This window comes from Motacilla alba, chromosome 3 (assembly GCF_015832195.1).
Source record: "Motacilla alba alba isolate MOTALB_02 chromosome 3, Motacilla_alba_V1.0_pri, whole genome shotgun sequence".
NCBI lineage: Eukaryota > Metazoa > Chordata > Aves > Passeriformes > Motacillidae > Motacilla > Motacilla alba.
Genome location: NC_052018.1, coordinates 58586871 through 58610721, shown reverse-complemented (window position 1 = coordinate 58610721; position 23851 = coordinate 58586871). Strand labels below are relative to the sequence as shown.

General features: G+C 37.1%; 1 protein-coding gene across 21 annotated transcripts in view; it reads left to right on the top strand.

Moving 5' to 3' along the window:
- Positions 1-23851, top strand: part of SYNE1 (spectrin repeat containing nuclear envelope protein 1) — a 289549-nt gene that overhangs the window by 5735 nt on the left and 259963 nt on the right. For all 21 annotated transcript variants that reach the window (XM_038130885.1, XM_038130887.1, XM_038130886.1 and 18 more), the window contains exon 2: positions 3670-3935. In XM_038130885.1, coding sequence (XP_037986813.1) covers positions 3872-3935 — 64 coding nt within the window. In that variant the 5' untranslated portion in view covers positions 3670-3871. The remainder of the gene's footprint in view (positions 1-3669; positions 3936-23851) is intronic.

Here is a 23851-nt window from a genome sequence, read left to right as displayed (position 1 = left end):
TTGTGTATCCTTGTTTATCTGGAGTTTCTTTATCTATTCTGGTGCTATAATGGGAGTTTATAGAAATCTAAACCAGTATTTTCAGCTACAGCCATACTTTCACATAAGTAGCTTCTTCTCCTGGCTGCTATATGTGGCATCAACCTGGTGTACTGGGAATCACAGAATGGTTGAGATTGGAAGGAAAAACTGGTGAGGTCATCTGGAATTTGCAATTTGTGGCAACATGAAGTACAGTCAGCGAATTGTTTACCTCTTCTTGGTCAGGTTTATCTTCAGCCCTTGTTGCACATTGCATATGTCCTCTGCACCTAGCGGATGTCTCCTTGTTTTTCTGGAACCTGCTGACAGGCAGGTCTGTTTGCCTTTAATATGTTTTGTAAACTTTAAAAGATAAATTACAGTCTGGTCTTGCCAATTGTATTCTAGTTTTACCAATAAAAGGAAAATATCTTTTCTAATTCAAAGTGCTCCTGAGCACAATGAGAAAAAGAGGATTAAACAGGGGACCCAGAAAAGTTAACCCACAATAGGTGCGGTGTTTTTCTTACTTCTTCCATAGAATCGTTGTCTCACTTTCCTGGCTTTTGAAGGGAGGAACAAAATAATCCAGAGAATTATAAACTGCAACTAATAAATCCTAATGGCTCTTATATGAGAGAAGTTAATGTTTCTTTTTTTCATCAAAACCCAGAGTACCGGTACATTAATATAAGAAAATAGTGTCTGTGTAACTTTATCCATTAAATCTAGAAAATTGGCAAACATAATAAAAGATTTACCTAATTTATATGCAAACCCTATTTCACTCTTGTGTGTTGATTCCATGTATGTTCAGATTTAAAAAAAAAAAAATATAATATTGAATAATTACTTGTTGAATGCTAAATCTGGGAATAGCTCATATTCAGGGTTAGCTTCAGGCAAAGGCTTATGAGATTTAAGCCATGCACTTTATTAAAAACCCATGTATTTTGAAAACATATCCATCTGAAGACACATCTTTGTGTCTGACACACAAATTTAAGTCATTCACTTTATTAAAAATTATTTTGTGTGGCAACTATCCAAATAATTAACATTTTAATGCTTAAAAATCTGAAAAAGGTAATCTTTCATCAGGAAAAAATATTTTGTTGATGGCTTTAAGTATTTGTAAAAGCCATGAAAAATTCCCATTCTACATTACATTAAATACGTGACCATCCACATAGGATTTTTTGTTCTGTGAAACTTCAGGTATTGCCTGAAGAGAGGTGAGAAGAGTGCATGAAGCTTTGTTTTATCTATTCTGCTGGTGTTTTGCTGTGTTCTGAGCTGTGGTTTTCTGCCTGTGGAGGTGACTAGGCACACAAGAATCTTTCCTTCCTACCTGTACTAACTCATGTCACCTTTAAATGAGTTAATTCCTACTGCTTGCAAAGGAGCTTTTGAATGGGGAGCCATATTTAGAAACACACATTCTTCTTATGCAGCGTATAATTTAATATCAGCTAAATAAATTATTAATTGCAAGTCTGCCATTTATCGCTGCACAGTGACTCAGCCTGCTGTATGAGTATATTGAACATACATCTTCATAACACTTTCCCAGACTCTTTTAACTTGGACTTGGATCAGCATGTTCCACAGCTCCTGTAAATGTGCTCATGTACAGCTGATTTATGCCAGCTCTGTCACAGTGTGAGTGAACTGGTGTTCTGATATTGTTACTGCTGTAAGCCAAAACCCCAATCAGATGAGGCATTTTTAAAACCCATTATCCCTGCCCATAAATTAGTCTAGCAGTTTGCTACCAGAAGTGGCTGTACCCAGCTTAGAGTACTGCTCAAAATGTTAGCAGCGCCACTGCTGCACAAACAAGGCTACATGTAACCCACTGAGTTACAAATATTTCTGGTTTGGATGAGGTTAGGAAAGCTGATGTTTCATTTAAATATTGCAGAGGACGCAAAGTTCACCAAGCTGTCATGTGGGAGCACAAGCAACAGAAATCCTCCTCCTGCTCCCCATCCACTCAGTCAGATGCTATTTGGTGTGCTGTTGCTGATGCTCTCTGCAGAGATTTAGCAACACCAGGGGACCATCAGCCCTAGCCAGTGTTGTGGCTGAAAGGTGCGTTGGTGGCACCTTCTCATGCCTGGCTGACACAACCATGAGGCTCCTTCCAGGGTCCCTCTCCATGCTTGGGAAGTGGTGACTGATAGGCAGAGTCCCTGTGTACCCCAAGAAGTGTGTGGGGCAAAGCCTGGAAGGTGGGAAGGGCTATGAAGGGGAGAAGCCCCTTAAAGGAAAGAGCAGACACAGATGGAAAGAGAGTGGTATATATGAGCATCCAGGTGTCATGTAGAGTGTAGACATATGTAAAAATAGCAGCAGTGTGTCTGGAGTGGTATTAGTACCACGAGGGCCATGGCATGCAAGAGAACAGCACAGAGACATGGGTGGACTTTGCAGTCTGTTCTGCCCTGTGGCCCATCAGAAGTGTGCCTCCCTCACCTCCACTGATTTAAAGCCAGCTTGGGGCTGCTGATCTGAACAGCATTTAGGTCTCTAAGACACAAGGTAAACATACAACAAAAAACATCAATAAGAGGGAAAGCAGGATGGGCCTTGGGTCAGGCATGGGGTTGAAGGGTTAGAAAAGGAAATGTTGAAATATCATTTCCTCTGGCTGCCCTTACATGTTGACACAGCTCCTTTGGGACAGTTCATCATGCCTGAAGCTGTGCAGCCTAAAGGCTTGTCTGATAACGGAGGACTCTATTCTCTGACAGACCTTGGGGCCAGGAAAAGAAGAAAGTGCACAACACAAATAAACCCACTCTCATTTGTGATATTGATCAGCTGCATGTCATCTTGAATTTGGGGTGCACCCAGACTATATGATATAATTATTATTGGTGTATATACATTTCTTATCAGGGAAATCACTGCATACATACACAACATGCACTTGTTCCTCAGAAGATAAGATGTTATTGATAGTATTATCTGAAAAATCTAATTAGATTATTTTTAGACCAGATTTATAGTCACATAGATTTTTATTATAGATGTAGAAGTGTAGCAGTGTCTGTGTAGCAGTTCTAGTTCACAGCTTTTGATGTTAAATGACACAAAATACAGCACTGTTATACAAAAAAAAATACATACAACTTTATTTAATAATTAAGTATATTAATCTCAATATTTCAGAATAGACCACATTGTCGAGTGGACTTAGGAGTTATCCTGACCAATGAGTTTCTGTTAGATGCTACTTCCTACAGTGGTGGAAGGAAATAGAATGAGAGTTATACAGTTTTTGGATTTTTACAAGTGGTTTTGTTTTTCTTTTAAGCTTAATAGTCTCTACGTTAAAAAGTATTACAGTATTACTTTTAATAAGTATAATATTATTATTATTTCTAAAACAATATCCAAAAGCATCCTCAGGAAAGCATTGATGTCTGGTGCATTGCCAGTTGTATTTAATGGTTTGTTTTTGCAGCTTCATTCTGCTTGATGATTGCCAAGCAAGCCTTCAGCATTAATTATATCGCTGGCTGGGGCATACATTACTGCCAAAACACAAACCCTTTACCTGTTAAGATAGCTGTTAAAACTCAGACTGCTTAATTTTTTCTGGTAAAAGTTTCCTCTAAACTTTGGTACTTTCTTTCTCAGATTTTGAGGTTGTTTACCATTGCCTTGCCCCGGCCCTATGGGGGCCAGCGTTGGACTGCGAGTGTCTGACTGGCCCAGGGATGCTCTGCCACGGCTGAGGGTTGAACGCTAAAAGGAAGCTGTCCAAGATCCTCATCTCACTGAGCTCCACAGCTTGGAGGGAGAATTCTGTTAGGGGAAGTGGACTCGCTGCAAAGAAATCATGGCTTCATCCCGACTAGTGGCAAGATCTAGAGACATTGCCAATGTCATGCAACAGCTTCAAGGTAAGTGGCTGTCTTGGGCTGGCACTCTCTGCTGCACCCTTGTAAGTGGAAGTTCCTATTTTCTACTATACTAAACAGTCAGAGCAATATCTCTGAAGTTTAGTAACTTTTCTAAACTTATCTATGGGATGTGCTTCTAGTATCTCTTAATGGCTGTGATTATATGTTGCTTTTGGCATAGCATTAGCAGTGATGCTTAGAGCAGTTGACATGGACGTGGCTCCATGGGACAGTACACTGAATTGAAGCTTATGAGACTGGTTTTGGTTCTGTTTCTTCCAGGTTATCTGATGTGTGTATCAGTTTTCTCATAGAAAAGAGAGTAGAAATGATGCTCATCCTTTTCCCAACTACGAAGTCATCTGGTAGATCTTTTATACTGATAAACTAATATGTATTAGTTTAGTAATGGGAACAGCTTTATTATATTGTTAGACATTGAAGAGTTCATAGCTCAGTGAGCTTATTATTAGTCCTCAAGTTGATGACCTTTTAGATAACACATCACAGGATGTCTTTTTAATATTCTTTGAGTATTCATTATAGTTTTATGTTCCTCTAATATAGCATTACTAAATAAATTTGTGGTGTTTTTTTAGAAGTTATATGTCTAACTGCTGCTGCTAAAAGGTTGCATTTAGATTTTTTTTATTCAAATAATGATATTGAAAAGAAACAAATTTTCAGTGCTGCTGTAGATTTCACTCCTATTAACTTTTAAACTCGACCATAAATCCCTGGCCTTCTTTCCTCTACAGACTAGTTTCCGCTGACCTCAACAAAAGCTTGTATGCACAGAACCTTTGATACCCTCTTCTGCATCCTCTAAATCTGGAAGCTTCATCTCCTCTTGGGTTTTCCTTCCATTTATTGTTTTTCAGTTCAGGAGATCTGAACTTAGCTTCCCAGCACCAGCTACTACTAATATGAATGATTTTCATGTAGCCTCAGTAGATAAATGGAAGAGTCTCTTCTATTTAGACCTGCTACAGAACTTCATCAAATCCAACATGGTTCTGCTTGATTTTCTTCAGCCTTTTGTGCATTTACTATATGTTCCCATTCTGTTTTTATGTCTGCTAATTCTTAAGCCACAGTGTTGGACAATGGCTGTTCAAAGTGCCAACAAACATTGAGTGAGGAAATATTTTGTGCTCAGAGGATTTATGGTTTAAGCATTAGACTAAGACACTCCAGGTAGATTTGAATGAGACTGTGCAAGGGCACAGTGAGGCAGCCTTGCCCACAGAGCAGGCAGGGGTCTTAGGACACAGTGTGTGTATACCACAGGATACTACACATTTGTATGAACTCATGTTCTTAGTAGGTATTCCAGAAAAAAAATACTGAGACACTTGAAGCAAGAAATGAAATAATTATGCAACTGTGAGACCTTCTGAGAAATATGAAGAAATGCATGAGAGAAATGTACTCAAAGGATATGGAGAAATAATGCAAAGGAAAGTGTCAGGGGGCTGAGCTGTGTTCAGGGAGGATTATCCAGGCTGGTACTCTGAAGCAATGCATAGGAGGATGCTACAGAAGGTATTTGCCGAGCATGGGGGCCATGAATTATCAGACTGTTATGTGCTAACTTTCTAAACATCTGTAAAGCTGTTGCTGACAAAATGGCTGTTCTGTTCATTTGCATTTTGGGTTTTTTTACACTTTTTCTTCATTTTTATATATTTGGCTCTGCTGGAATCTGATACGTGGTTCAGTCTGCTATAATGTTTTTATATTATTTTATTTTTGGAAATTAAGCAAAAATAGTTATATGAATTCTGAAGTGAAGACATTTGAAAAGAAAACATTTGAACTAAATGGAAATTTGGCATCGCATGTTAATTTCAAGTCGTACCTGTAACTGGATTCTTTGCATCTCAGATGAAATCAGCTCAGCTTGGTATTGATGGGATCTGAGTTTTGCTGCAGATGCACTATTTCAATAAATCACCTGTGCCAAAGCTAGAGTGCTTGGAGCCTAAATCTTTTTTTAGTCTGTAGTTCTGCATTATGGATGAGCAGGCAGTCTGCACTGCGACTACCTAAGCCCTTGTGTATTGAGGTTGCTCCACCTTTCAGAAATTACAGTCAGCTGAAATTGGAGTAGATGGGCATAGGAGCACAGGGATATTTCTTGGTGTGTTTGCGTGGCAGCCCAGAGTCAGTGCAGAGCCGGGTGCACAGCTCAAGGAGAGAGTGGAATTGACAGCATTCAAGGTGTAACAGGAATGGCACTGCTTTGGGGCATCCTCAGTGCAGAGCAGCAGTTGTGCTTTACAGCACCTCTTTTTGTACCTGGCTGTAAGCTGAGGCAGGAGAGTTCTTCTTGTGTGATACTGTTTAGACAGTGCTGCAATATGTCAGTGCTGGAAACTCATCAGCATTGAGAGGTAAAGCAAGCTGTGCTTCCTCCTCCACATTGTTCTCAAATTTGCCTCACGGGTTTCCAGTGAGTGCTTGTGGTGGGAGAGCGTAGGAAATATCAGAAAAATGCCACTCTTCACTGGGATTCTCGACACCAGTTCTGAAATATCTGCTGTACACACTTTTAGTGAACACAACTATATGTGCTCTCCTAATATCTTTCAGAGAAAAACAAGGTTGATTCTGTGTTGGTTGGGTTTTTAAATTTGTTTATTTGGGTTTTTTAATATAAATATTTCCAGTCACTTCCATTTGGTAATTATGATACTTGCAATACACTCTGTACATGTACAGATTTTTTTAATAACGTTGTGTATCGCTGGCTCAGAAATTCACCTGGGACAAACAGCCAAGACAAACTTGCTAGTTCTAGGTTTTGTACAGTACCTTATGCTTCCTAGTTGTTAATATGATAAAAGCACCCATAAAACCTGGACAGAACGGGTGTACACCATCAGTATGAGTTACATTCCTGGAACTGGATTTTGCATAACTCTGGGAATTAAAGCCAGTTGGCACAAAAGTGCTGCTCCTTAGCCTACAGGAAGTGCAAGTTCATTGGCATTGTAAATGCACACTGAAGATTCCTAAAGCATCTTTGATGGCTACAAATATCAAACCAAAGAGTGCTGGAGGACAGGCTGGTAAATCTCTTACGAATTTGCAGTCTCTGCCATGATGAAATGAAATATTTTCTGTTAGTATGCACTTTACTGGCAGACTGCAGTCATGCTAATGCTGTTCTGAAGAAAAAAAACCTGAAAAACAGAAATATCTCATTTGTCCCATTCCGCAGGACCTTGTTATTCCATTATGTTGATTTGTTCTTACTGGCTTGTAAGGGGATGTTGAACAGTCACTGTAGCATACTATTACTGCAGGCTTTTCTAATTCCCATGTTTCCATCCCTCTGGTTTTTTTTTCCTTTCAATTTCTCATTTAGTAGTTTGTGCTGGATGAAGACTTCTGTGAGTGTCATTGTGTTCATTATTGGGTGGTCCATATAGTCAAACAGGACACTTTTTTCCTTAGAGTGTACAATAATTTAAACAATGCAATGTTACAAGACAATAACTTCATTGTTACTAGCTCTACAAATGATAGAGAAGCATAAAAATTTTTTTTCAATTATTCATTTCTTCTGGATTGCACCACAGTTCTTATTAGGCTCACTTTAGATTTTGGGTATTTTGGGGTTTTGTAAAATCACTATAGAGACACTTCATGATGCTAAGGTGGGAAAGCAAGCAATGTGATCATGCATGAAGACTAACCATGCTGGAAAGGAGTCATCATTCTAGTAACACTCATACACTCCAGAGAAGCCTCAATACAGGCAGGTCAAATTAGCTTCAAGACCAGTCCTTATTTTATGTAAAATTACATACAAATGGCTATAATCTTCTGTAGTTTTATGCCTTCCTTACTTTAGCACTGTTCACAGATGTGTGTTTGTTTTTCTCCTGGGTTGTCCTTCCTTTCTAGCCCTCATCCTCTTCACCTTAAATTTTGGCTCTTCTTTTCCTTCCTGAACCAGCTGAGAATTGGTTTTTAGAGGCCAAGTGAGTTCCTGGGGAAAAGGCAGTGTCTCTCCTTCAGTGCTGTTTATAATTTTATTGTCGGCAAAACCAAAGTGCAAGATTACATTTGTAAATGTCAGCAAAATTGAAAAGGAGTGCTTGATCTCGAAGGGCATGCTGCACATCTTTGCACAATTGAGTTTTATTCCCATATTACAGACACTGCTCTGGTCAAGATTTCCTTCTATCCAGTTTCCTTGTGTGTACTGGTTCCATGTGGTCATGCTGATGCTTTTTCCTTGCAGTCTTTCACTATCTAAAATGCCCCAGTTTGTTTCCTGCATCTTTCTTGGATTTTTCTTGAATTACAGAAAATGCCAGTGCAAATTATTAGTCTTTCAGGTGAGAAAATCTTGTATCTAAGGCAATCTATTTCTCACTGGCAGTGTGTTAAGGGAAAATAAGCACTTTTGACTCTATTGACTGGTATGAACTCTATGATCTGAAGGTCAAGTAAATCTAAATGATGAACTTGGAATCTGAATAACGTTGTAGCCCACACGTTACTTAACAAGAGGAAATCAAGCAGGATTTCAGTCTCTTTTTTATTACTTTTTCAGTGTGAGAAAATTTAAGTTAATGCTATTTCAGAGCAAAATCCTGAAATACAAAGTTTTTGTGGGAAGGTTAAGATAGCCGAAAAAACCCCTCCCATCACAGCTGAAAAGAAGATCATTAAAGGGTAAAAACAGTGTTTTCAGCTACTGCAACAAAAATATGTGAAAGGATAGTCTGCACCAGGGGATATTCAAGTAAAATAGTATTTATTATTTGATAACATCATCATTTTTAGAAGTATTTAATTTCGGTTTCTGCATGTGCAAACAAGTTCAGTGAGAATCCACTTTGGGTTTTTTCTGAGCCAGGTATGTGATGGTAATAATCTGATATATTGCTGGTAAAGAGAAGTTCTGAACTACCTGTAGGTATTGCAAAAACATGAGGGAAAGGATATGATCAAAACATTTCACTGGTAGTACAAATGACTAAAGTATGAACTGAATTTAGGTATCATGTTATATTAGAATATTTTGTCATATAGTTAGACTGTTTTGACATATGGTGCAATAAGTGTCTCAGTGGAAAAAACCATATGCTGCCTTTTTTTTTTTTTTTTTTAAACTGCAGTTAGCTTTCACTTTGTGTTCTCTTCAATGAGAACACAGTCCTGGGGCAGTATGTGAAATGCAGAATGTATTTTAGTGAGGCATGGTCCTGTATTTTTTTTTAGATGGTTTTTCATCATTAACAAATTCCAAGTTTGTGATTTAAAGTACATTTTAATAATTTTTTTAAGTTAATATTGCCATCTCTTTGCTTACGCTTTTTTCAACTGCTTTGACTACAAAACTAACAATGTAAATCAACATATTCCTACTTTTGATTATCACAGTACAGTTTCCACAGGTTATTAAAATAATCTGTGCTTCTCTTTCCACTTGAGTAGTCAACCAGCATACAAAGCACTAATAATCACACAGGTGATATAAATTGAGTTTATATATATGTATACATTTGCATTTGAGTTGCTTTTTAAGGAAAAAAACAACAACATATTTTTCCAGTTTTCATCTGGGATCAAGTATATATTTAGGGCAGAAAATGGCTGACATGGTGGTGTCTCACACTGAAATTGCTTTCATTTGGATGTGAAGAAACACAATTCAAAAATTGAAATTCTTCTCCTATGCTACTATTAAAACACTGACAAGATTCGTTGCACAAAATGTAGGAGGCAAAATGCAAGAGAAGAATCTTCCTTGAACAATTTTATAGATAGTGGTTAAAATGCTGTGTCTTAAATATACTGGGTATCCAAAACATGTCAGGCAAGTTGTGTTTTACATGAACCTGTCTTCAGCAGCTTTGTGCTGCTCACTGTGATTTGACAAGTTTGTATGTAGGCATCCACACTGCAGCTGTTTAATTTTGGTTTAGATAAAGTGTTATCTGAGGCTCAAAAACTGTTTTCAGTTAAGATTTTGTCTCAAAATAACATCTGCCATATTTGCTACTGGTGTGAAAAGAGATATTTCAGGAAGTCTAAATAGGGACAATTATGTGTCAGTTTTGATGGTTTAGTGAAGATAGAGATTTTGAGAAGGAAAATATTGCAGTGTTTATTTTTGAGAGTGCCCCCTCTATTCTGACAGGCTGCTAGACAGTTATTTTAGTAATGGCTTTGGGTTGGGGGTATCAAGAAGCAGAAGAGATTAAAAATATTTTGATAACATATTTTTATGCAGGTTAGACAACTTATCAGCTTTCTGGTTTGTGATTTCCTATTTCTATTATATACACTGCAGGCTTGAAAAATTAAACTTTATTTCCTCAGAGCTGTGCTGTTATACCTTTCTACAATATATTTTGGTGTGTTATTAAATTTGAACATAGCTTATTGTCATCACCATAAATAATGCTCCCTTTTAGAATGCCACATTTGTTGCTTTTTCATACTAGAAGAACTGAAAAATGCAGGAGGACATGCCTCTTGTTAATAAGTAATAGGGATTAAAATAGTTTTGTAGATGAACTACTGCTGATCATACTTTTATACTGATGTAGAGACTTCTGTAACATTAATGTAACATTAAGGTAAAATATTTCAATGAGAAAGTTCTCTCTCTCTTTTTTTTTTTTTTGTTTTTACAGTTTTGCTGTAATCATGTTTTCTCTGTTTATAGAAATCAAAAGCTTCACCATCTTTACTTACCAGGATGATAATATACTTTAAAGAATATACTTGCAAGTAGAAAAAAACACATAGAAGAAAATTACCATGTAACAGTTGCTAAAAATTTATTCCACAGATTTTTTATAGAATGCCATTTTTATTTTGCACTTTAGACTGCATTTGCTTAAAAATACTCTCATTTCTATCACAAAGCTTCTCCTCATGACTCATATCACCGAGTTCTAATTTTAGACTCACACTGAGGTTTTTAGTTGGCAGTTGTATGTATCCAAGGGAATCGTCTATTACTGGGTGCAGGAAAACAGGCTACTTGTTCTGTCTTTCATCCAAGATGAGAAAGAGCTTTATGAGGGTAGTGTCAATGACTTACTAAGAATCCAGTAGTCTGGAAAGAAAGAAAGAAAGAAAGAAAGAAAGAAAGAAAACCCCCCAAAACCCTCTCTCTAGCTCTTTGGAATTGACGTCTTCATGGTAAACTAAAAAGAGATGTTTGAAAGATATTATTACACTTTACAAGTAGCTATAACTGACTGCTAATTGTACAGCTATATTTAAAATTCAAATTTTGATTGCTAGTATTTTGGGGTGTAAGTTTTATTATTCTAATTTTTATAGACTTTAAGTTGGAGCTACTCCATGTACAAGGTTCTTTGCACAACGGGTGTAAAGAATCTGGGACTAACATTAAAAAACTAACCTACATCCTGTACTTTGAAAGAGATCCTGATTATTTTAAGTTCTCAGTAATTCAGTATCAGAACTGTTAGGGAAGTAGCAGAAAAGAAGCTTGATGTTTCAGGGTAAGCAGCCTCCAGGTAAGGAGGAGATATGCTGAGTTACTGCGCAGTGAGGACAGTTCTTGGACTTCAGCTCAGCCCCTGCACAGCTTGGCCTGGGAGCCAAGAGCTCGTACCTTAACCTTCTCTCCCTCTCTCTCTGGTTTATCTGCCTCTCATGCTTTCCCTGCCAAGGAGTCATTGCTGTTAACAGGGATTGCTGTGAAATATCTTTTGGAGCTTCATTACATGGAACATAAACATTAACATATTAAGAGATACCATTTGTGAAGATTCTTTTACTGTAATTTCACTAGATTTTGTGTAATTACTTTTCAGTATTTGTTACATAGTCTTTTATACTTTTAAGAGGATTACACCCTCGCTGATGTACATTGGTTTAAGTGACTATGGAGAATGTATGTAATCTCGTTGTAACGCTGTTAGGCTTGTGACACAACCCTGCAAAACCTGTAAATCTCTAAGCTGAAGACTCTTGTATTCACCCAGATAAGAGATACATCTAAAACATTTAATACCTTTTACCCACATAGCCATTGCTGCTAAACAAGAGTAGAGATTTCATTTATCCAAATCACCGAGCTTTAGCTATGCCAGTATAATTCTGGAAAAATTCATCATCCCCTTACAGAGATGCCAAAGGCCTGTACAAATGTAGTAAAATGCTCCCTTGCTTTCTGTACCTCACTATTAGAGACCAGCTCATGAATCTTGCCATAACTGCATAGCCTGTCCTACATCCACCAGCATGCTTGGGAGCCACCATCGGTGTGCCTGGGTGGGCACAGTGTCCTCACTGTACAGTGTGGACTTCCTGTAAGTCTTTACTTAAGGTGCTATTGCGAGAAAGCCACAGACCTTGTCAATGCAGCAGCTGTTCTGTAAAGACTTTATCTTAAGCTCATTAAAACAGAGGGAAAAAAATCTTCTTTCCATAAGGTGAACGGAATGAACTACAACGGCAATTGTATGTGAAGAGTATTACTGTTAGCTTTCCGGTCTCTGAGGGGAAAAAAACCCAACTCTACATGCAAAGGCATAGTATTCAAGATGATTTGTGGCCAGTGTAGGAAAGGAGAATATTTACTTGCTTACAGTGACTTACATATTAGGAAAAAAAAATCCTACTTGGGAATGGAGCACGTAGTTCTCAGACTTTTCTGTTTATGAGAATTTATGGTAATTTGTAGTAAATTCACTTTTGGACTGTGCTTTCATTCTCCCAGGGAAATTCAAGTAAATTATTACAGTTGAGCCTATGTAAAGACCTATCTCTTTATTCTGTTTGTTTTGGCCAGGGTTTCTATTTTATTGTCTCATTTGCCAAGACATCCCTAAGCTTTTCTAAGTCCATGTAGTGCAGCCATTCTCAGTTCTCAGGCTGCAAACTGCTGCTGGTCTATACAAGACAAATAATACAGGCGAATTTTCTCTTTTACTTGACTCCAGAAAAATCCACTGGATAATGCAGAAACATCATGTGGTTTTTCAGGAGAGAATCAAGAGTCAGCATCACCAGGTACAGTAGTTATGAGCCAGTTGTACCAGCCCAGTCATTCTCTGCTGGGATCTGAGTGCTGTTTTGCAGACGGGGCTTTCCTAGTCCATTCACTCACAGGTGAACCTGATGTGCCTTGGTACAGTGAGGACAAGAAGTACCTTTCAATGGAAGTCACAAAGGTTGAGCTCCCATCCAAGTGAGGAGAGAAATGTTGGGAATGGGCTCTTCACTCAAATTTGTAGCCCAGCTGGCATTCCCCCATTGGAGTGTACTGGCACAAAAGCTCAGACTATGGTGGTGAGATGATTCTTAAATCAACCAAAACTCAAATTTGTGGACAGGATAGACAAAGGTGGGACTATGCAATGATCAATCACAAATCAGTGGGAAAAAAAAGTGACCCAGCCACTGCGTTATCAGAGGCTCCAGGCATAAATGTTTATTAGGAGATGTGAAATCCAGTAATAAAACACTCTGGTTTGAGACTTATTAGACGGGACATAAGTCTAATTAACCTGGATTTCTGGCTGTTTTGCATTACTGAAGTTGTGCAGTGCAGGAAGAATAAGATTTGAAAAGGCATTCGGGCACCTGGAAATAGATATTGCCATAAAAAGGCATGATGTGTATTTTTTAATATCTCTTTAGATGCCTTACTTCAGCTTCTAAGACCTGAGTTCTTTATAATCCATGGACAAACAAATAAAGCGAATTAAAGAATCTTCAATGAGATTGTACTGAGATTCTAATTAGTATTAAGAAATTACAAGTTTATTATTTGCAAATTTATTTAATACCCTAAACATAGTTAATATTTCTAAATCTAAATTCTTGTTTATCAGCAGTTGAAAGATAAAATCAGTGGGCTATCTTGGAACTTCTAATTTTGTTCTTTAGTCCATTAAGTGAAAGTGAAGCCATGTGACCACTTTGTTTACATTTCTAAAATATGTATTCATCCTACCAAAAAACTATACCTATATTGAAAGCTTTGTATTGATTGCTGCTTTTTCATTCAAATGAATGAGAATGAAATCCTTCTTAAATAGAAAGCCTTAAATCTTGCTGTGAAGATTTTGCTTTCTGCTTCCCAAAGAGACAGGAGCTCTTTTTTTTTTTTTTTCCTGGCTGACTTTCTCAGGAGCAGAAAATCTTCTGCTTCTGCTCTGCACTGCACTGTATCGTGGAAAGGAGTTTAGTTGTATAATCTGCTTTCTTGGTCTTGCTTTCCAGAATGGCCTTTTGTTTGGTCACTTTGGTGAGCATGTACAAAGCCTCGTTGCATAATTCTTCTTCTTTCACAATCCTGAGCCTGCCTTTTTATTTGTGTGGTTAGTAAGAGAGCTGGAGGTGTGATCAGCTGCCAGAAGTGATTTGAATAAATGAGAGGAATCATGAACAGTTAATGGTTGTGTTTACATCTGGTTTCTAAGAGACTAATAGTTCAGGCTTACTGTTTCTCTGTGTTTGTATTTGAGATCTTGAGCACATCTAAATCCTGTATTCCCTGGGCACACTTTTGTCTGCACAAAAAAAAATTACACTTCGTATTTTTTACTACGACGTCATCAGTGTTGAATAGGGAAATACATCCATTTATGAATGAGATTGAAAAATGGTATGCCATTGTGCTAATTCTTACCGAATCAAGGTGCTTTTTGTTGCTAGGGTTTTTTTTTGGGGTTGTTTGGTTTGGTTTGGGTTTTATTTGGCTTTAGAAACAGGTATGCCAAATATGTAGTGAAGTGGCACATTTCAACCTGTGAGGGAAATAAAGATAGTATCACTTTCTGGGTTGGAATGAAACAGAAAAGTCTCATTCTCACCATCTCCTATGAAAGTGTAGGATGCAACATGGCCCTTACTGCAGTCAGGAAGAATTAATCAATTCCTGAAACTACTGAGCTGCTTCAGTACCAGCATGTTTTTACGGATCACGTGCACATCTATGTACTGACAGAAATCAGCCCCACATGTACCCACTGGTAGTAACAAGTAGCTATTTTTAATTATTATTAATAGCTGGTTTTTCCTGTTGAAGGGCTGAAATAGTGTTATCAGGAATAGGAAGTAACTTAAAATTTGGCTTAATATCTATGGCTTATATCTTCAGCAGCGTGTTTGAAAAGTCACGCTGTGAGTTTCACCAGTGTATTTTCTTCGCATTTTCTACATTATTATATGTATTATTATTATATGTATTCTACATTATTATATGCTAGTAACCAAACTTCAAAGTTTTACAGGCTGCAGTACTTTAAAAGAAATTAACTCTTGCCATAGTTAAAATGCCAAACATCGGGGCTGCAAATAGCTTTAAATAGCTATTTAAAGTATGACAATACAATGAGGGTTCTCCAGCTGGAATGCTAATTTCCAGCAGATATGTATTTTGAGGCCAGATGAGGAATAAATGAGGCCAAACCTGGAATATATATTTAGTGACATCAATTATTAACATAACATTAGTGACACAGTTAAGGTGTTTAGGTTATTCTTCCAGGCTTATGATTAAGTTTAAAACTATCAAGCTGAATTTTAGTAATGTCACAGGAAAGGAAAAAAAAAAAGAAAAAAAAAGAAAAAATATATAAAGACTTATATGAAGATGTACATTGAATTTTCTTTGTAAGGAAGGAAAAGATTGGAATTGACAGATCAAAATTCTCAACACTTGGTTACTTCTTTTTGCCAAAGGAGATTGTAAAGCACAGAAATCAGAACACACACTCACACACACACATCTTGTAATGCTTTCCTTACATCTATGAGAAAGATAAATTTGTAATTAAAAGTTAGATAGAAGGCTTTGAATAATGTATTTTCAAGGAAACTGAACAAGCTAACACATAGGAATTCACAAAGAAGTGAAAGAAAGGGAAATGAAAGTGAAAGGAACACATACAGGCTTCTGATAGGTAGAAATGTAAAAAAAAAATACTGAAGAAAGAAGATTGGATATTGAGAAGAGCAATAACATTCCCTTGAGAAGCAAAAATGAGAGAAGTTGCTTTACATCTCTGAGCATAAAAATTATCATGGCAAGAGTTTCAACTGTGTTATTGTTTGTCGACTGTTCTCAGTCTCAACATCAAAGAGCATGTTTCAAAATCATTACATGCAAAAAAGAGATGTCTTTCATCTGAATAAGTAATTTTAGTTCAGGCTACAATTAAAATGTCTATACCACCATTACTTGCTTGCTCCCTGTCAGGATTTGGCTGTTTGCTAATTACTAGATGACAGGTGGATGCTGAGCTGTGCTTCCCTGATCCTGCAGCATTCTCTTACACTTGCCCTGGCAACAGCAAGAGCTGTCCTTAGTCTGTTATAAAGAACTATCTCAGTTTCTTCTCTCTTCCTGATAAATGGATCTCATTTTGTAGGTGATTACTTCAGTTACCAAATAATTTAAAGCCCTGAGAACTTGTAATTAGAGTAGTTTCTTACTAGTCAAATGTTACCTTTTGGTTCTCTGGCCTCTTTTACTAAAATCTGTGGCTTGAATTCCTTTACACTCTAAAACCTTCCAATTTAATTACATGTTTTTCTAATAACTGTCTTAGATGAGAACAATTTCTTTTAGTGTTATTTGTATTTTAACATTTTTTGCTGCAGAACCAGAAAGAATTAAAAGCTTGTTAGTAGCTGATTTGCATTCAGTTAAGAATGTGCAGTGGCTATTGGTTCAGATTTATGGATAGATATTATCCTCGAAATTTATAGGCACTTTCACCTAGATTTATATTCTTGCATAGAAATACTCAACTTGAGATGCTGAGAAATAAAGATACAACTCAATAGCTTGTCTCTTAAACCATATGCTGCATTTAAATGACCTCTTTCACTCTGTCTCAAATCAGTGCTACAGGATGCTGATCATCTGTTCTCCAGATTTTTTTTTTTTTTTGGCCTGTGACTGGACAGAATTGGTGGCTGATTGCCAGCAATGCTGGACATAAGCTGCTTTGACAGATTTACCCTTTTAAAACTCTGCTTTATTTGCAGGGAAAATTGTCTCCTTCCCCTTACAGGAAAAAGCAAAGCCAAAGGAAAAAAAACCTTCAGAATAAGACTGAGATAAACCTAGTGCTAAAATATCACTATGGCAAAGAAATCCTAAGCTTAACATTTTTAAGTTCACTAGGTTTCTGTAGTCACAGTGAGGACTGACTGTAACCAGTAAAGACAAAATCAGATTAAGTTGTAGGGTAGTGATAGAATGTATAATCTAATAATCTAATTTCTCTAGTTTCCCTTTTCTTCACCCATTTTACCATCCAGATTAGGAGAAGGTATACATCTGTACTTCTTTCTGTAGCTGAGACTCAAATACAGATTGAAGATACAGACTGCAGCATAAGCCTCTTTCTTGCTGTAAAGAAAACACTCAGACCTTGAAGCCAATGGGTTGCCCTTGAGGAAGAGCAAGGCAGACTGAGACAGACACTTTTGGAGAACCTAGCACAAGATGTACCAGATAAGACTCTGAGCTAAACCGAAAGAAATCATGATTGTGAAGCCAGGAGATTCTGTGCTGATCACCTACACAATTTCAGAATCCAGTCCTGACTGATGCTGTGTCTCATGTGACCTTGTAATAGTGAGAAGTGGAGTAAAAACGGGCACAGGGAATCTCTTCTCCAGTTGCAAATATTATCACATTGATTAATTTTACACTGAACTGTGCGTGCATGTGTATGTGGAAAAGGGAACACATAAGGACATAAAAAAGGAAGTTGTACAAATGAATAAGTTCCTCTTACCTCCTCAGATAAGCAGTTTGCATTTTGCAAGTCAAGATTACCTAACCAGTAAACTTACAGAAGTAACTGTAGCTTCTCTGTTCAAAGGCAGCACCTCAGAACATGAGACTTACTAGACTCCACATAGAATGAAACCATGCTGGAGGAGAAAGGATTTGAAAGTACGACTTCATGTTTTGGAGCTCAGTGTTATAGAAGCTCTATGCATTCCTGCTTGTTGGAAGGAGTTTGTATGGATGGGAATCAGAAAAAGATGTCTTTGCATGTTTACCCTCAGCTAATCAGGGTTCAGAGCATCTTGAATATTGAAATTTGCATATTATATGACTTTTGTCAATATGAACACTATGCCCTTGGACACTTCAACATGTCTTGGGCTTCTAGTGGCCACTTTCAGATCTTCAGTCTGGATTTAATCTCTCTAGCAGTGCAAAATTGGAGATAATGTGTAAATCTATGTGTATAAACACAAATACAAAGATAGTAAAGCAATAGATACAGATATTTCAGGTCCAGTTGATCAAATTACTATCTAAACCAAAAATGCTTACTACATCCCAAACAAAAAGGAATAGTCCTTAATGAACTACATACATCGGTCATGGTCATCTAATTGGCAAAGCCTGAACACAACAAATGTAGAAGTGCTGTGATATCGTTTAGGTAACTATTAAAACCAATTGAAAACATCCTTTTATTCCTTTTTAGGAAGTAGAGCGCTGCTGACAAGAAACTGAAACATATTCATACCAGATTTATTGCAGTTTATTGCAATTGTGTGATCCCCATTACCACATTATTTAAGTTTCTCCAAATTCTTAAGATATTTATCTTTACAACATCTCTGCTTGGAAGGCAAACCACCTTTTCTTACATTTGTGGCGTAAAGATGCTCTATACCTGGTAATAAGCATATCAAATACAAGAGATGCAGGCAGAAGCTAAGTACCTGTTACTGCAGATTTCCATGGGGTTTTTTGTAATTACTATGATTACTAGTTATTAATGATTATGACTGATAAATAAACAGGATGAACACATTTCTATATTCACCCTGTGTCTCTCATAGATTAACGTGCATATCATTTAAAAAAACCCATCCAAACAAAAATACTGGGAAGTAACACACCATAAAGAGCCTAAGAGCCTCACAGATCATGAACCCTTAACTGTGGAAAAGGCACTGAACCTTCTCCTGCTTTAACCAGAGTTGTAGCTGAGGTCATAGCTGGCCTTTTCAGCCCCCGTGGTACTCCACCCATTTGTTGTTTTCATGAAGAACTTGAAATCACGTCAAAAAACATCAGAAGGAAACAACATTTGTGTTGAATTTATGCTTGGATTGTTTGTTTTCTTGGAAGGAGGTTGTTCTTCAGATTACAGTTATTTTTAGTGCCTATGAAACTGAAAGACCGCGAATGCTGGATGGAGCCGGGAAAGCTGTGAGCAAATATAGTATTGGGGAGAACTTGCAGCCAGGAATAACTTAGTTTCCTTTGTCCTAAGCACCTCCTATTCTGGATATTGGCTTCTTTTAAAATAAAAATGCCCTGTTGTTGGGATATGGTGGTGTGGGTGTGTGGTCTTTCTACAGCAGATCATAAGTTACTGTTTTCTGTGACCTAAGGCACGTGTAACTGCCTCTTTCCCTCTATTGAAAAATATCAAATTTTGTCCTGTTAGAGAACCCAATTTTCTATATGCATTGAAAAAATTAAACCTCAAGATAATTTAATGGGTAAATTAATACTGAGTTCTTATAGTACTTTAAAAATCTTTTATCACATGCTGTACATTTTTTAATTTAGGTTTTTTTTTTTGTACTAACCTGATATTCTTTAGGCTTCATAGCTGCTGTAAAGTTCTCAGTTTAATACTGAGAAGAATTTCTGAAACCTGAAGAATGCAGAAAATACTATTAGGGCATTACAAAAATTCTGCCACCTCTAATGGTGATGTTAGGCTCTTCAGATGAGGGGCAACAGGCAAAAAAAAATAAAAAGAAAAATTCCAACTTAGAGGAATTAAGTAGAGAGCAGTAGTGGCAACTGCTCTAACATCAGTTCCCTACTCGGTTTAGTAAAGGATAAAATTTGTGTGGACAGTTTTTACCTTCAAAGGCTAGTCTGAGTTTTAACTAAACTTCAAAGTCTGCATATATAGGCTTGTGTTTTTGTGACCTTCAACAAAGGTAATCTGCAAACATATTCATCAAATGATTTGTGCTATCAACTGAGTATTTAGAAGCTGTAGATGTAAGTTTTCACTCTAAGAATCTGATCTGAATTTGCAAACTGTATGTAAAGTCATCTGATGACTTTGAAGATACAGAAGATGCTGTCTTTCAAGAATTTTATTTAACCAAGAAATGTCATAGATTCCCCCATATTTTTGAGCTCTAAGGAAAGGTAATTGCAAAAGGGTTTTCAAAGCTGAGAGTCTCAATTGCTTGATACTGTGTGATGAGTCAGCCATTTAAGATAAGGAGAGCAGTCTCAAAGCAAAGCAAGTGAAATAAACTATATGAAAGAAGAGATTGTCATAAAAGGCAGAATCCATTGACAATTCAAAAGAGTTGTGGAGAGCCTTGTTTGTTTGGGATTTTAAAATGTTTTTATTCAAAAGTGGCAAAATACCAAAAAGGTATCAGTTAAGGAAATCACATTGTTTAGCAGATTGCTGAAGAAAATTAGTTTTATTAGCTGCATTCTACATCCATTAGAGAACACACTGAACTGCAGGAAAAAAATACAAAAGGGAAGGTGGGTATAGGTGAATAGATAGACCAGGCATGGATTGTCTGTAGGAGAAGAAAGAATATCTTTAGTATTTTAGGATGACATGAAGATAAGGATGATAACGCAGAACAAATTATTTTAAAATAATTCCATCCTGCAGCCAAATGACTTCAGTTAAATGCTCTTCTGAGAAGCTTAGTTTTACCATGAGGAACTGATTTGCTGTTTTAATTTTACTGCACCTAGAACATTGCAGAACTTCCTTCAAAGAACTTTGCTTCTTCCACCTTTAAAGCTTTGGAAATACTGAAAGTGTAGAATGTACATTCACAATTTTGAATGATAGTCGCCTTTTCCACTTCTGACCTCATTTGTGCTTCAGTTTAGCTTATTTTAGTGCAGTAGTTTCCTTGCTGGAGTTCACCAGACTGCTTATAGCAGTCTCTGCTTAATCAGCAGTTATTTATAAGGGTGCCTGCTTGACCTGCATGACCCTGCCAAATCAGCCTGCCACGGTTCTGATCTGGCCTGAAATAGAAAGATTGGCTTGGTCTTCAGGATGCTCCCTTTACCTGCAGAGTGCATGTGCCTGTTATCCAGCTGGGAGGAAGAACAATGCACATTGTCCATCTGGAAAAATCCAGCCCACTGTTTACCTAGAAAAGTGAAAATATAAATATCACTGTTTCTTTTTGTTTGGTTGTTGTTTGTGTTTGCTTTTTTTCTTCTTCTTCCTCTTTTTAAATACAGTATACATTAGTAGAAAATAATGCCTGTGATCTGGTAGCACTTTTACTGATGTTCTTGGCCACATGTCCATGTGTATGGATGCCCTGGTGAACACAGGGAAAACTCATAGGAAAAACTATTGAGGCTGTTCTAAAAATCTTTGAAATCCTGGCCCAGGTCAGAATTTAGGAGATGCTCTTGGACAGCACTTCTCACGACTCAAAAATTTTTCTGGAAGGTAGGATGGAAGAGTGGTTTGACAACTCCTACACAAGGCTCCTACCACCTAGATCGAGTCACAGATGATTATTTAACTGTCATTTAATCTCAGAAGTTATAAAGTCTGATCCTACATGATATTGAAAGGAGGTTCATTTTAAGTGACATCACAACAATAGGAGGTGGGATTCTCACTCTGTAAAGCAGTACTTTTTACAGTGAATTAGCTGTGAATGGTACTGTTTCTGCATGTTTACATTTTAAAAAATTCTGTCTATCGAAAAATTGTTTCATACAAAACATCAGGAAAAGGTGAGGTCAGTAATTGATGGTTCCAGGTCTGTAGATTGCTACTTTTGCTGTTGTTTGGTAACACATTTCTAATACTCTGGTTTTTTGGGCTCGTTATCAAGTCATTTGTGTTTCTCCAGATTTTCTTTATAATACTGCCAGCACACTGTGTGGTTTATTCAGGGGAATTTGAAAACTGGGCTATTTCCTCTAGAAAGCAAACTGTTATTAATTAATCCAAATCTTTAAAATTATCAAATTAATTTTATTTTGTAAATTATAATTTTATTCAATATGTAAGTTTGTAATTTCCCCATATGTTTCTTCAGCACTGTTGAGGGCAAATCCTTCTACATCAACATCCAGAAACCAATGCAAGGAAGTATTTGTATCAATCAAGAAGTAAATTCAAAGTATGATTTGTATCAGGACAAAAACGGGTGTTTCAGTTGAAAATCTTATTTGATTATGTCTACATTAAATTATAGATGAAAGATGCTTATAACTTGTAGATTCAGTGACACAAGCTCCACCAAGCAAACCACATACAAACATAACTGTATTAAAATAAAAGTAATTGAAACTCTGTCTCAGGGAAGCCCTGTAGTAAGATTGGTGGAGAAATTCCTACTGTGTGAAAAAGCAGTGACAGAGCAGATAGCTGAGAAACACAGTTAAGGTGTATGCACTTAGTTCCAGTGAGAAGGATTCAAAAGTGTGGTCCCATATTTATGGTAAGGAATTAAGGATGTGTGGAGATATCCTGTCGCTGAGGAGATGATGATGAATTTGTGAGCCATGCAGGGAATCAGAAAGGAAATATGCCCAACAGGACATGGCCCTAAAGAAAATTCAGGTTAAGCTGGAGCAACCTCAGGCAGAGTAAATTGGTGCAGGGACCAGATCTCAGTTGGTAAGAGCAATCAGTGAGGAGAAGGAGGATCATTTCAGCCAAGTGGCAAATTGAACATCTAGAAACAGCTGGTGGGATGACTCAGATGGCGTTTGGGGAAACCCTTTATTCAGGCTCACAGCCAGGCATTGACTTACAAGGCTTATCCTGCCTCTCAGTTCTCATTTGGTAGTAGAATCTGACTGCTGAGGTGGAGTCTGACAAAAGCTGACACACATTTATCTGTTCTGGTTTTATTCTTTGTGCAGGAAACTATGTTTTCAAATGGAGACTAAGGGTACTCTTTTTATTTTAATATGTGTATATTTTTTTTTTCCCAGTAGTGAAATGCTGACTATTAAGTATTGCTAGCACTGAAATGGTCAATAAAATAGTTATATGTTCCACAAATTAATGTGGGCATGTGATGTGCACACTTACATTGATTGTGCATTCATCTATACATGTGCATGTGAGCTGAAGGGTATTATCCAGGAGCACTGGCAGAGACACTGTCATATTTTATTATTCTTCTCTAAAATGCTATTTGCTGTTGGGGATGGAGAGGAACTGTAATCAAACAGTTCATTTTGTAGTCACACTTGCCACTCTGGTAATCATATATTTATGTAGGGGGTCGTTTCAAAGTGCTTAGCTCAGATGCAACACTTGCGTTGTATATGCCTCAATATTTATTTTTTAAAGGTTACATTTTTAACTTGGATCCCTAGAGAGATATTCACATTTTTGTACCTAAATAAAAGTGGCCTCATTTTCAGAAATTAGGAGCACCTTCAGCCCCATTTGACGTGACTGAGATTCTTTTGCTTCTTTGATAGTAAAAAAATTAAGTTACACACCATGTCCCATAATACAGTCTACAACAGCATTAAAATACTGAAGTTTTTAAATATTCTCTGCCTCTCATTGTCTTCATACAGTATTTTATTGATTCATCAGGAAGGCAGACTAGTTTTGACCTTGATTGGATGTGACAGGATGCTCAGATTCTGCTTGCTTTTACTTCCAAAACTGTACTAAACCCCATCATTTTGCATTCCCTGTTTCTGTGTGAAAGCCTAAGTACTTTTAATTGCCACAGGAATTGTCTGTTTATTTATTCTTTTGCTGGTTTTTGTAAGAGCACACACCCAAAACCTGTGGATATAATCCAACTTGGCTGAGACTTAGTGCCAGATAGACAATTTTTCATATTCAGTTAATGTTACTCAGTTAATCTGTTCAGAATTAATTTTTTAACACATTTTTAAGTTGTGA